Source organism: Sinocyclocheilus grahami, unplaced genomic scaffold (genome assembly GCF_001515645.1).
Source record: "Sinocyclocheilus grahami isolate Dianchi unplaced genomic scaffold, SAMN03320097.WGS_v1.1 scaffold746.1, whole genome shotgun sequence".
NCBI lineage: Eukaryota > Metazoa > Chordata > Actinopteri > Cypriniformes > Cyprinidae > Sinocyclocheilus > Sinocyclocheilus grahami.
Window position 1 is genome coordinate 165912 of NW_015505925.1, and position 15895 is coordinate 181806.

General features: G+C 32.3%; 1 protein-coding gene across 3 annotated transcripts in view; it reads left to right on the plus strand.

The window, feature by feature from the left end:
- The window catches only part of LOC107560842 (glutamate receptor 4-like), a 112589-nt gene that overhangs the window by 51547 nt on the left and 45147 nt on the right, over positions 1-15895 (plus strand). For 2 of the 3 annotated variants that reach the window (XM_016245109.1, XM_016245111.1), the window contains exons 10-11: positions 5587-5793; positions 13315-13688. In XM_016245109.1, the coding sequence (XP_016100595.1) occupies positions 5587-5793; positions 13315-13688 (581 nt within the window). The remainder of the gene's footprint in view (positions 1-5586; positions 5794-13314; positions 13689-15895) is intronic. The other variant, XM_016245112.1, reaches the window with a different exon arrangement.

Sequence of the window (15895 nt, forward strand, 5' to 3'; positions counted from 1 at the left end):
TTATTCAAATTGGTAACATGTTAAGCAAATATGATTAAAAATATATACTTTTTAAATAAATGTAATAACATGTTGCAAGAAATGTTTTTACTGTTTTTAAACCTTTCATCAAATCCTGATGAATAAGATCAAGTCCTGTCATTTATTATTTTCCAAACACTATTCAGAAATATTTTATATTACAGCAGGTAATTATATATAAAATCAGTAACATGTTAGAAACAAAAGTAAATAAATATGTATACTTTTTTAATGAAAGTTGCCACACTTCAGTGCATGTTATTGTAAAGAAAAAAAATGTTTTTAGTTCTTTCAGCAAAATGTTATAACTTTATAGTCTGCTGATGGAACCATGGTCACATGGGTGGGATAAAATTAATATTAACCAATAATATCATAGCAAGTTATTAAATTAAACACTGAAAGATCAAATCAAATCACAATCTAAATGTATAATGTTCACTCTGTAAGTCGGAGCTTTATGGCACAGTCTTGTAACGTCAGATTATTGTGTTGCCTTTAAATGTCCAGAAAAACATCAGACGATTGTGTTTCTTGAAGGTGTGATTATGCTGTTTTTCATGTTTATGGAGGATGATTTCTATTATTTATGTGGCAATGAAATGATCCACTAACAAAGATGTTGCCCTGAAACTTTGAAGTGCAGGCATGATTGTATATTCTTCATTCATCATTCAAAACTGAATTGAGATTGCATTATAATGTCCAGTTCAATGCTTGAATCCTGTTTGATTCAGAATTCGCTTCTCTTTGTGACACACCTTACAGCATCTCCATACCAAATACAGCGTACAGGAAGCAGCTCGTGTCGGTCGTCACGGTGACAGTTTTGCAAAATAGTTTTATTTATGCCCAGATACGACGAGTCACGGCCTTTACAAAGAATATAAAAGCCTGCTCTCTCATTTCTGATGTGGATTTCATCCTTGGTTACACACACACAGTGGCTGCTGAAGTGTGTGTGTGTGTGTGTGTGTGTGTGTGTGTTTATGCTGTTGCACTGATGTGTTTTATTTGCACCTGAAAAAGTCAATATAGATAAAAACATACCCTATTTAGTTTCTTATTATACATTCATATATCAAAATAAAATAACTTTCTCCAACCTCTGAAACAACTTAATGTAAAACTACATTTTAAAGTAAAATTGATGCTCTGTCATTAAAAGCAATATTCCAGGTTATTAAAATGTACAGTAGGAATTGTTCTTTCTAAAATGAAAAAGCTATCATTATTTACTCACTCTCATATCACTTCAAACTGTATGACTTTATTTCTTTTGTGGAAGCCAAAAAAAACAAAAAGATATTTAGCATCTATATGCATACAACAAAAGTTGTTTTTGGAGGTCTATTTCATGATCTACATCTATAAACAGTAATGTATAATGTGTTATAGTTTTAAATAATAGTTTAGTTTCAAATTTCATTTATTTGTAGTGCTGCCCATTTTCCTTCTTAAGTAATTTATAAAAAAAATACAAGTAATTTTAGTCTAAATACTTTTTGTTCTATAAATATAGTTTGTTAAAAAAATTAATTACAAGTATATTTACTGAATGAAAAGTGTATTCATTCTAAACACATTTTGTCCACTTATACATACGGAGGGAATTATTTCATAAATTAAATTATGCAAATTAAAATTAAATAATTTAAAAAATAAAAAACAAAATCCAAATAAAACACCTACTAAAAAAAGATTAAATATTTGATGTCTTTACCTGTATGCCATGTGAAAAAAAACAAATGCAAGTATATTTGCTCTAAACACTTTTTGTTCTGTAAATATACTTGTAATTAATTTTTTAATTAAACTTTTTATATATTTACTAGTAAAAATGTAAATATTTACTGAATGAAAAACACTTTGTACAAAAAAGGGACTAAAAGGAATTATTTCCTAAATTAAACCATAAAACTATAGATTTAAAACAATTAAAAAAAAATCGAAATAAATGTAATAAGGCTAACACCAGAGAGCCGTGAATTGTGCTGTTAAATTATTGAAATAATTGTCATATTTAAAGTACATATTTAAGGTCAAAGTTCAAAAATAGTTTGTGAATTTGTGTTCAGCTCCTGCTGTAACTAATGCAGCCTTTCTAACATCTTGCCAATACTTAATATCAGTGCTGTCAAATGATTAATCACGATTAATCGCATCCAAAATAAAAGTTTTTGTTTACATAATATATGTGTGTATTCTGTGTATATTTATCATGTATATATAAACACACACACATACAGCATATATTTTTAAAATATTTACATGCATTTACATATATAAATTATATAATATATAAATATATTTAATATATAAACGTGACATATTTATCTGAAATATATATATGCATGTGTGTGTATTTATATATACATAATAATTATACACAGTACACACATATATTATGTAAACAAAAACTTTTATTTTTGATGCGATTAATCGTTTGACAGCACTACTTAATACAGTAATTTAATGGTAATTAATGTAAATATAAAAAAGATTATGGCAATAATAGCAAATAAGAATCACCATAAATATATACACAGAAATGAACCTGACCTTCAGCCTCCGCAGTGTTTGCCTCTGGGGTCTCAGATTTCCCACAATCCACTGCACAGTCACATTTAGCTCTGACTCCATTCTGATATGAATCACAGCCACATTAATTAGACATAAATAAAACATTAATATATCTGCTACATTATATCAGTAGAACGGGCCATTTCATGTTGACTTTAAATAAGAACTATTTAATTACACAATGTGAGCACAAACAAACGGGGCGACACTTTCTATAAATAGACACGTTAATTAATCCGATGAGAGTTCTGGAATCGCTCAAGCGCAACGTATTGCGATGCACAAGCAGCACATCCAGATGTGTGTGTGTGTGTGTGTGTGTGTGTGGACATGTGGGCTTCAGGCGGAGAGAGAGAGTGAGAGAGAGAGCGATTGCTGAGTAACTGATAGCTGTAATTAGTGTAACTCCAGGCTGAGGAGACGTGAGGCGTGTTCCTCCTATGTAACGTTCATTAACTGCAGACAGCAGCCCATCTATCTACACTGAAGCCTCACACACATCCGTTCATGTTTGTGTCCATTCATTCCTTCTCTTTTCTTACTTTAATGTCCTTCTCTGAGTTTCAAGGAATAGTTCACTAAAAAATAAACATTTAATGAAACTTAACTCCATCCGAGATGTAGATGAGTTTGTTTCTTCTTCAGCAGATTTGGAGAAATGTAGCGTTGCATCAGTGTCTCAGCAATGGATGCTCTGCAGTGAATGGGTGCCGTCAGAATGAGAGTCCAAACAGCTGATTAAAACATCACAATAATCCACATCACTCCAGTCCATCAGTAACATCTTGAGAAGCCACAAATCCATCATTAAGATGTTTTTAACTTCAAACCGTTGCTTCTGGCTAAAATATGAGTCCATAATCCCTAATAACGCTTCTCTCCTCTCGTCTCTCACATCAAAATCCACACACATTTGTCTAGAGCTGTTTTGGCTTGTAAATGGTGATCTGTGCCGATTTCTCTCCTGATTCAGACCAGACACTTTTTTCACTTTGGAGATCTATATTTTATTATCTATATCTATTAACAGCATTAATGACATGCTGTCAATAACTACAGATAATAGCAATTAGCTCCAGTCTCATGCGAGCATTTGTATAATGTGTTATATGTATAAGGTGTCATAGTTCGAAATACCAAGTAGTTTGTTTTGGTTTCATATTTTCGAAATACCAAGTAGTTTGGTTTCATATTTTCATAATTTCTTTGCATTGCTGCCTTCTGTTCTTCTGTGCTTCTATTGTTTTCACTTGCAAATATATAAATAAATAATCTAAAACGAAATTATAAGTATATTTACTCAAAACACTTCTTGTTCAGTAAAATTCTTTATTTAATTAGTTAATGGTAAATATATAAATAATTTGTTTAAAAAGAAATCACAAGTGTGTTTCCTCTAAATGCACTTTTTGTTTAGTAAATATACTTGCAATTTCTTTTTAAATAAGTTCATTTATACACTTCCTAAACAAATAATTTATTAAACAAATTACAAGTATATTCACTCTAAACAAAGTTTTCATTCAGTAAAATTAATTATATCTACTCAAAACACTTTCAGTAAAATTATTTGATTATTAGCTAGTACATGTATAAATAATTTATTTTAAAAATAAATCACAAGTGTATTTCTTCTAAATGCACTTTTTGTTCAGAAAATATATTTGTAATTTCTTTTTAAATAAAGGATTAATTTATACACTTACTAGTACCTATATAAATAATCATTTATTTAAAATTAAAATGCAAGCAAACTTTCTGTTAAAAATATTATTTCATATATTCACTTGTAAATATATAAATAATTTATTTGAAAAAAAAAATCACAAGTATATTTACTCTAAACAAACCTTTTGTTCAGTAAATATTTTTTGTATTTTTTAAAAGCTAAATGAATTAGTAAATATATACAAATTAATAATTTATTTTAAAAAGCTCAAAACCATAAAAGTATACTTAACTCTAAACACTCTTTTCATTTATTTATACACAATAAGTGATAAGAAGAAATTATTTTCTAGAGTAAATCGACAGCACAACACACACGATTCGATTCATAGACATCAAGTCTAAAATAACTTGTAATATTCTTATAACATTATAATTACGTTCTGCTCTTGTGTGCCTTCCTATACAAATGAATGTTAAAGAGAAAAAGAAAACCAGAATGAAGTGGTGATATTTCATTCAGTTTCTCTGACTGTCAAATTACTGTCAAATGAATGTATTTGGACATTTACACTGTCTAAATGTATGATGTTGTTTCTCTGTCTAAATGATCCTTGCTTTAATGCTCAGAATGGTTTCTCTTGTCAGAAATGATCTCTGGATTTTATTTTCATTATATGAACTTGTTTACTGTAATTTGCTCTAATTAAATCATTTGATTGTCATTGCCCAGTTGATTATAGTGACTTAATATTTGCACTTTGCCTCTAATGGTTTAAATGTAAAGTGTTTTGGATTCTGTTATATAGTCGTACACGTGTGGAAATGATTCAAATAAATGTTTTGATTTATAATGATAATCTTGTCAGTCAAACGTTTATTGGCCGCATTTCTAATGAGCATCACAAATACATATAACACTCATTTATGGCCCATAAAAGAGTGCAATGTTAGTATCCTACATATTTATGTATGCAATCAGCTCATGTATGCCCTGTGAACTCGTGTTATGTGATTATGAGTATTAATGAAGTTACTATATTAAGAAAATAACTATCTATACTGGTGCTTTTAAGAACCTAGAAACCAAAACGCTGATCTGAAGAACCTTTTTAAGCTCTCCAAAGAACCTACAAAGCCAAAAAATGTCTTCCAGAGAACTTTTATTTTGAAAAGTGTAATTAATGATACAGTTGAATTTTGAGACCATCCCTGCCCACCTCTGTCTCTGTGTGTGTGTGTGTGTGTGTGTGTGTGTGTGTGTGTGTGTGTGTGTGTGTGTGTGTGTGTGTGTGTGTGTGTGTGTGTGTGTAGGAAGGACCGTACGTGATGCTGAAAAAGAACTGGGAGATGTATGAAGGAAATGACCAGTATGAAGGATACTGCGTGGATCTGGCGTCTGAGATCGCCAAGCACATCGGCATCAGGTACAAGATCTCCATCGTTCCTGACGGGAAATACGGAGCCAGAGATCCAGAGACGAAGATCTGGAACGGCATGGTTGGGGAGCTGGTGTACGGGGTGAGATATATACATATATGTCAGCCACACAGGGTCATTTACAGTACATGTGTATTTACATTTTACAGATAATTCTCGTCGTGTTTTATCATGAACGTTACCTTTTTTCCCCCACATCAGTCTTTTATCATGTGCATCAGATGGAAGAGCCTGGAAAATAGTTTGCCAATATGATTTCAGCTAAAGAAGCTACATTTATCATATGATATGTTACAGAAATATAAAATAAAAAAAAATGGAGAGAAGAACATTTTTACTGGTAAATATACATTTAGTTTTTAAGGTTTTTTTTTTTTTTTTTTTTTTTTCCAGCAAAATGTAAAAAACAAAAAACAAACATGTATATTAAAATGTTATTTTCAAAATTAAAAAAAATATTTTGAAGTAACAAATTATATTATATTATATTATATTATATTACATTATATTACATTTAGGCCAAATTTTTTATTCTGTAAATATAATTGTAGAGTAAATATGCTTCTAATTTATTTTAAATGATTGATTTATGTTTTTATTAGTAAATTTATTTTACTTTTTTTTTTATATATAAATGTATTTATAAATTTATAAATTTATTTAAACAAAAATTATTTAAATTATATTTTCTAATCTATTACATTTTTGGGAACACTTTACAACTTTCTAACACTTTATAACTTTACTTTATAATAAAGTTTAATTTGTTAGCAATAATTACCTACATAAGTTTACAATGAACAATACTTCTATAGCATTTATTAATATTAGTTAATCGCAGCATTTACTAATACATTTTTTAAATTAATCTGTTAACATTAGTAAACTCTGAACTAACATGAACAATTGGATTTTTATTAATTTACATTAACAGAGATTAATAAATGTTGTAAAAATATACAGTTTTTTTGCTCAGTGTTGTTCTTTTTAGCTAATACTAAACGCATTACATTTTGTTTTTGGGACCTTACAGCTGAAATGAAAATAAAATAAAAATATTAGATATTAAAAATGAGAAATGTTGCCTTGGCAACTAACTGTAATAAATAGATTTATGTTGAAGTACTAAAATTAATAAAACTAAAACTGAAATAAAAAATATGAAAGCTAAACAGCAACATTAAAATATTAAATATTTATATAAAACATAAAAATAAATGATATATTTATATACTAAAACTTTAAATTTAAAACAAACAAAATATAAAAATAAAAACATATTCAAAATATATATAAATATATATTATAAATGATAATATCTGAATATATATATAAATAACAAAATACTGAATAGAAATGTTAAAAAATTATAAAATTACAAAAGCACGTAATAAAATTACTAAAACTAAAACGAAAACTACAAATTAAACAACAAATTAAAATTAAATCTAATTCAAAATATTAATAAATACTGTAATAGTATATAAATAATTCTAAAATAATAATATATATACACTTTATATAGCCTATTTATAATACATACAGTATATATATATACAGTACATACATACACATTTATGATGCATGAATAAATAGTATAATAAATAGTACTTATATAATATATTCTAATAAATAATATATAAAATCTAAAACAGATGCTAACAAATGATTCCTTATGGTAAAGCATCACTAACAGAGCATTTGACATTCTGGCAAAACAGCAGGAGAAGCCGATTACTCATGTTTGCTCAAATTGTTTGCAGACAACTATTGACATTTAATTTAATCATCAAAGTCAATTTGCATTTTTAATTTTCCACCAATAAGACGAGACACGTCATAAAATTACAAAAAATAAACTAGAAAATTAGAGAAAGAAATTGGTTTCCATAAACCAACAGCACGATCTGTCATTACAGTATGTTAATGTTCGGTCTGCAGAAGCGCGGCGGTTTGACCAGAAGAGTTTGGTCGCGAGCGAGCGTTTGTATTGCCAGAGCTCAAGGCGTTTTCTCTTTTAAATGCAGCCAGAAGTATTAACACCATTATTCAGCGTGCAAGTACATAAAATCAGTCACTCGTGCGTCGCCTCTCTGACATCTCGCTGCGACTCCAACAGCGAAAGGCAAACGCTCCTGCCGCCGAGTGTTAATGAGCTCAGCGAGAGGACAGATGCGCTTCTTACTGCCCCATTAAACACTCTCATCCACCAACCTGCTCTCTGCTAACACACACTCCACACGAGCATCCCGCACACTAAAATGCCTTTCACAGTCTCCACAGTGAGATTTAGAGGTTTGACAATAACATGTAAAGCTTTCATGAGAGAGCAGAGGGTGTTCAACAACGTTATTCGAGTGCTGCGTTCTGCTGTCAGATATTCTGTATAATGATCGCTAATCTGTGTATTTGGAGGATGTCTTCAAGGAATAGTTCAGCTAAAAATGAATTTAATGAAAGTTTATGCCATCTAAGATTGTAGAGGAGTGGACAAATGTAGCATTGCATCACTTGGATGCTCTGCAGTGAATGGGTGCCGTCAGAATGAGAGTCCAAACAGCTGATAAAAACATCACAATAATCCACACCACTCCAGTACATCAGTTATTGCGCTACTAAGCCAAACGCTGGAACAAATCCATCATTAAGACGTTTTAACTTCAAACCATTTCTTCTGGCTAAAATATAAGTCTATGATTCATAATAACGCTTCCTCCAGTGAAACACAGTCACGTATAATCAAATAATTCCAGTTTGTGTGCAGTATTCATTTATCTGGCAAGTCTGTAAAGGGAGAAAAAAAATCCTGTTGTTTTTACAGAAAAAGTTGCAACTTGCCATAATTATGTAAAATAATAATAATAAAATGAATTATAAATATAGTAAAAATAAAAACAATTTAACAGAACACAGTTTAAAACTGCTGTAATTTTAAAACTTACATTTAAATCAAAATTAGAATGGTTGCCTTGGCAACTAACTGAACTAAAAATGGGCTAAAACTAAAACTGAAATAAAAAAAAAGCTAAATAGAAATAGAAAAAATATATTAAAAAAATGACAGGCACAAAATTAGTAGCCAAAAATAAAATTTTAAAAAGTGAATTCAAAATATTAATAAATACTATATTATATAAATAATACTAAAATAACACTGATGCCAACAAATAAGACCATTTGTAAAGCGTTATTTTTTTTACAACAGAGCATAAAAAATAGCTGACAAAACAGGAGAGAAGCTGATTACTCACGTTTGCTCAAACTGTTTGCAGATAACTACCAGTGTCGGGGAAAGTTACTTTTAAAAGTAATGCATTACAATATTGCGCTACTTCCTAAAAAAGTAACTAATTACGTTACTTAGTTACTTTTTATTGAAAGTAATGCGTTACTTTTGTGTTACTTTTTAAATCTGGGCTGGGCTTGCTTGTTTGCTTTTAATATAAAAAGCTTAATTTTTGGCAAATATAAAAGCCCTTTCACACCAACAGCCTCAGGCTGAAGGAAATGTAAATTCACGTCTGTACAGTTACAGTAGAACACAGAAGAAGAAAGTTCGACACTCTTCAGCAATAAAAAAAGAAGAAATGTTAGTTTATCTTGTGTAATTTTTGCTTATTAGTACAGTTGAATTGGGTCACCGAAGGTCAGCAGCAAATTGGTTAATAAAATGGGATTAAATACATAAAGGATATTTGTATTATTTAACATATTTAATTATTGCAGCTTTGAGTCATATTCTGAGTTGCGTTTAACTGTTTTTATTAATTTTGAGGAAAACTAAATCAGATTTTTTTTTTTTTTTTGTGAGTGAGTGAGTGAGTGAGTGAGTGAGATTAATTAACTCATGTTCACGTTTATTCTAGAACTAAAGTAACATCTTACTCCCGATTTCTCTCAACTAGGGGACAGGAGAGATTTCGATCAATAAATAGGAAAAAAAAGTAACTGGCGTTACTTATTTGAAAAAGCAACTCAGATATTTTCTTGTAAATTAAAAAGTAATGCGTTACTTTACTAGTTACTTGAAAAAAGTAATCTGATTACATAACTCGCTTGTTTAATTAAACCAAAATGTAATTTAACCGTAATTATTAACCCAGTACAATGCTGAATTAGCATGACCACATTTCTACTAAAATCTGTTTTGAACCTTTAACAGCATTTCTGTCAGGACCACTATCGTCAAAATGATAGATACGTAGCATAAAGTTTGGTTTGGCTGTATGGTTCTGTTCTGGGCAAAAACCTCCCTGCCCATCCATGCAGCCTGTCATGAATTGTGAGTGAGTGAGTGAGTGAGTGAGTGAGATTAATTAACTCATGTTCACGTTTATTCTAGAACTAAAGTAACATCTTACTCCCGATTTCTCTCAACTAGGGGACAGGAGAGATTTCGATCAATAAATAGGAAAAAAAAGTAACTGGCGTTACTTATTTGAAAAAGCAACTCAGATATTTTCTTGTAAATTAAAAAGTAATGCGTTACTTTACTAGTTACTTGAAAAAAGTAATCTGATTACATAACTCGCTTGTTTAATTAAACCAAAATGTAATTTAACCGTAATTATTAACCCAGTACAATGCTGAATTAGCATGACCACATTTCTACTAAAATCTGTTTTGAACCTTTAACAGCATTTCTGTCAGGACCACTATCGTCAAAATGATAGATACGTAGCATAAAGTTTGGTTTGGCTGTATGGTTCTGTTCTGGGCAAAAACCTCCCTGCCCATCCATGCAGCCTGTCATGAATGAGCAGGGAGAGCAGCAATAATAACCCCCCAGGGTTAACAGAACAGAACAAGGCAGATATCATCAATGTACTTAATGATATTTAAGTGTAACACTTTATTCGAGATAAAGGAGTCTGATTAGCAAGGAATATCAGAAAGCTAAGTCCTGACTGTGGCGAAAGGTGGAGCTGGGGATGGAGGAGGGTAATTTGCTCCTGAGCAAGCTGAAAAGCTGCTGAATAATACTGAATAGAGCTTATATAGGAATGCCGCGATAGGTGTCGTATTCCTATAGGTAGATGTGATCAGCTGAGAATCAGCTGATGCAAGCTTGACTCACGTGACCTGCCAGAACTAACGCTAAAGCTTAATTTTTCCCAGTCTTTCACCATTGAAATTGTATTAATTTGTTACAGTGTCAATATGTCACAGTCACTTTGGCAAAATAAAACCCTTCAGGATGATCCTGATCATTTTTCAGGGCTTATTTTGAGGAAATGACTGGCTAAATGTAAATTCTCATTTACATCTTAAATGCAAAATTTAAAATGATATATTAGGTATTACACCTACAATTTTGAAGCAATATCAAAAAGCAGAGACTGATCGCTGATATCAAGGAAAATGTGTAGCAGACTTGACAGCCAGCCAGATTTGTTTAAAACATTACATAAAAATGACCCAAAAAGCCAGACTGTTTTGATTACATCACTGTCAGTTTTAGGAGGAAAAGTTCATTTGTTTATTCACTTATAAAAGATGTTAAGTAAACTGCATTCAGCAGCATAATTTACATAATTTACATTACATTTTCCTCGCCGTTTGAAATGAAAATGATCAGACACAAAGACTGAGGACTGAGAAAGAATACATAATTGAAACAATTGTGTTTTTGTCTCTGGCTGTGCACAAAAACCGTATTGTGTAATATGATTCAAACAAATGACTCTGAAGAGCAGGTTCTTTTAACAAATCGGTCTGAGAAGTTCATCAATTTACACTGATTTAATGACTGGATGATAATAATTAAGTGTGTGTGTGTGTGTGTGTGTGTGCGCACGCATTTTTGTATAATGACAAAGGTATGACAGGTATTACAAGGAGAAGGTGACTTTTCAGGACATTACCCCATGTCCCCACTTTTCAAAACGCTTATAAATCACACAGAATGGAGTGTATTGAAAATCTGAAATAGCAGAAAGTCTCCTGTGAGGGGTAGGTTTAGGGGTAGGGTTGGTGTAGGGCAATAGAATATACGGTCTGTACAGTATAAAAACCATTACGCCTATGGGATGTCCCCACTTTTCACAAAAACAAACCTGTGTGTGTGTGTGTGTGTGAAATTGCAGAAAACGTTAATTACGAGCTGCGGGCTCCTTGAGGGATTATTAGAGAAAAAAATGCAGAACAGAATTTTGGAATGAAAACCCGCTCAGTATCAGACTCTGCATTGAACAGTTCATCTCTCGACGTGTTTCATGGATTCTGAATCCGACCTCTCGCTGGCACGAACACAGGATCGCTCTCTCTGTTGCCGCAGGCCTCTAATTAAATCTAGCAGCGAAACAACTTCTTGTATTCCTACAGGAGGGCCAAAAGATGGCCGACTTTCACAGTGACCTTTCACTGGTATTAAACCACTGAGCCGCTGTAAATACTTTCGCGAGTACCTCAGATGCCCGTTCATTGATAAAGCCATCTCCATTCACAACCACTCAAATCCTGGGCTTTTTATAAACTTGCGATATGCTGTAAATGTGATATAAAAAAGGAAGTGCATTGCAATTTTTTTTTCTCAAGGACTTTTATCATTTAAACCACTTAAAGAAGGAGATGCTGGAAAGTAATGGGCTGTAAAGACGGTGTTTGAACAGTTACTGGTGAACGTGTTTTTTTTTGTGTGAAATTGCACCATTGGGTTCTTGAGGTTCTGGTGACCTTAAAAATAAATGTATTTGTCCATGAAAAGTCCACAAAACTTTAATGTTTCTTAAAATGTATGATTTTTTTTTTATAGATTTTTGATTTTTTTTTAATTCAGCAAGGATGCACTAAATTGATCAAAAGTGAAAGTAAAGACATCGATAATGTTATAAAAGATTTCTATTTAAAATAAATGCTGTTCTTTTGAACTTTCTATTCATCTGTGCATCCTGAAAAATAAAATGTATCACGGTTTCCACAAAAATATTGGGCAGCACAACATTGATAATAATCAGAAATGTTTCTTGAGCATCAAATCAGCATATTAGAATGATTTCTGAAGATCATGTGACACTGAAGACTGGAGTAATGATGCTGAAAATTCAGCTTTGATCACAGAAATAAATAGCATTTTACTATATATTCACATAAAAAACAGTTATTTCAAATAGTAAAAATATTTCACAATTTTACTGTATTTTTTACATTTTTGATCAAATAAATGCTGCCTTAGTGAATAGAAGAATCTTTTTTCAAAAACATTAAAAAACTCATTTACTCACCCTCATGTTGTTCCAAACAAAGACTTGCTTTATTCTTTGGAAGATAAAAGATGGTGTTTTGAAGAATATCTCAGTGTTTTTTTATCAGTACAATGAAAATCAATGAGGTCCAATTTTGTTTGGACCTCAACAATCTTACAAATACATTATTTTGTGTTTTGAAATGACATGAAGGCAAGTAAACAATGCCAAAATATACAACAAACCACTGAAAACGATTTAAAAAAATCACCTCGATGTTTGCATGAGTCTTTGAAATAATGTTTTTTTTCTCCAGTTTTGACATCAAAAACTACTCATTTTTGCAGCTTAGTTTCAATAAATAATCTAAATAGGAACGTCACGTTCTGCACCTCTGAATGTTTTCGTTCCTCCACAGAAAGCGGAAATCGCTGTGGCCCCTTTAACCATCACTCTGGTCCGGGAGGAGGTGATCGATTTCTCCAAGCCCTTCATGAGTCTGGGCATCTCCATCATGATCAAGAAGCCTCAGAAGTCCAAACCGGGCGTCTTCTCCTTCCTGGACCCGCTGGCCTACGAGATCTGGATGTGCATCGTGTTCGCCTATATCGGCGTGAGCGTGGTGCTCTTCCTGGTCAGCCGCTTCAGCCCGTACGAGTGGCACACCGAGGAGCCCGAGGAAGGCTCTGACGGTCCGCCCAGCGACCAGCCCCCCAACGAGTTCGGCATCTTCAACAGTCTCTGGTTCTCCCTGGGCGCCTTCATGCAGCAGGGCTGCGACTTCACACCCAGGTGAGAGCGTGTCTGATGCAGAATGACAGTGCTGTGCCATTCATTGAAATACAGTTGAGGTCAAAAGTTTTCAGAATCTGCAAAATTTTATTATTTTACCAAAATAAGAGGGATCATACAAAATGCATGTTATTGTTTATTTAGTACTGATCTGAATAAGCTATTTCACATAAAAGATGTTTACATATAGTCCACAAGAGAAAATAATAGTTGAATTTATATATTTTTTAAAAAGCTCCTTTCTGATTCTGAATACTGTGTTGATACCTGAATGATCCACAGCTGTGTTTTTTGTTTAGTGATGGTTGTTCATGAGTCCCTTGTTTGTCCTGAACAGTTAAACCGTCTGCTGTTCTTCAGAAAAATCCTTCAGGTCCCACAAATTATTTGGTTTTCCAGCATTTTTGTGTATTTGGACCCTTTTCAACAATGACTGTATGATTTTGAGATCCATCTTTTCACACTGAGGACAACTGAGGGACTCATATGCAGCTATTACAGAAGGTTCAAACACTCGCTGATGCTCCAGAAGGAAAAACCATGCATTAAGAGCCGGGGGTGAAAACTTTTGAACAGAATGGCGATGTGTACATTTTTCTTATTTTGCCTAAATATCATATTTTTTCATTTAGTACTGCCCTTCAGAGGCTACAGAAGATAGTTGCATGTTGCCCAGAACACAAAATAAGTAAAATTTACCCTGATCTTCAAATTCAAAAAGTTTTCACCCCCTGGCTCTTAATGCATGGTTTTTCCTTCTGGTGCATCAGTGAGCGTTTGAACCTTCTGTAATAGCTGCATATGAGTCCCTCAGTTGTCCTCAGATATAATGATATATATTACTATATTATGTATAAACTGTTACTTTTATACATAAAACTGTTTTACATTTATATTGTATAAAAAATATATAAATTAAAATGTTTCAAAAATATAAAAAATACACTTTTTAATGTATAGTTAGGAATCATTTTTTTTATTGATTTTTATTTTTTTTTGGTACACAGCCGTGCAATATTGTGTTTTTGGATAATTTTCAAATCCGTTGTTCTTTTTTTGCTTTGCACGACATTAATCTTAACGCTGCTGGGTTTGGTTCAAGGCTTAAAGCTCCTCATTGAAGAATTTTTTGCAACAGCTGGGGAAAATAAATGGCAAACACATTTCCAGCACCAAGGCCGCTGAAAAAGCACACACACACACTCTTATTCAGAGGAGGATGTCACACACAACCGAATCGTTCATGCTTTACAAGTGCATGCGAATTCAGACATTACTCACATGAAATTACAAGAGCCAAATCTTTTCTTCTTTTCAGCTTGCAAAATTGCAGAAAACGTTAATTACGAGCTGCGGGCTCCTTGAGGGATTATTAGAGAAAAAAATGCAGAACAGAATTTTGGAATGAAAACCCGCTCAGTATCAGACTCTGCATTGAACAGTTCATCTCTCGACGTGTTTCATGGATTCTGAATCCGACCTCTCGCTGGCACGAACACAGGATCGCTCTCTCTGTTGCCGCAGGCCTCTAATTAAATCTAGCAGCGAAACAACTTCTTGTATTCCTACAGGAGGGCCAAAAGATGGCCGACTTTCACAGCGACCTTTCACTGGTATTAAACCACTGAGCCGCTATAAATATTACTGTCGCGAGTACCTCAGATGCCCGTTCATTGATAAAGCCATCTCCATTCAAATCCTGGGCTTTTTATAAACTTGCGATATGCTGTAAATGTGATATAAAAAAGGAAGTGCATTGCAATTTTTTTTTCTCAAGGACTTTTATCATTTAAACCACTTAAAGAAGGAGATGCTGGAAAGTAATGGGCTGTAAAGACGGTGTTTGAACAGTTACTGGTGAACGTGTTTTTTTTGTGTGAAATTGCACCATTGGGTTCTTGAGGTTCTGGTGACCTTAAAAATAAATGTATTTGTCCATGAAAAGTCCACAAAACTTTAATGTTTCTTAAAATGTATGATTTTTTTTTTATAGATTTTTGATTTTTTTTTAATTCAGCAAGGATGCACTAAATTGATCAAAAGTGAAAGTAAAGACATCGATAATGTTATAAAAGATTTCTATTTAAAATAAATGCTGTTCTTTTGAACTTTCTATTCATCTGTGCATCCTGAAAAATAAAATGTATCACGGTTTCCACAAAAATATTGGGCAGCACAACATTGATAATAATCAGAAATTCAGAAAT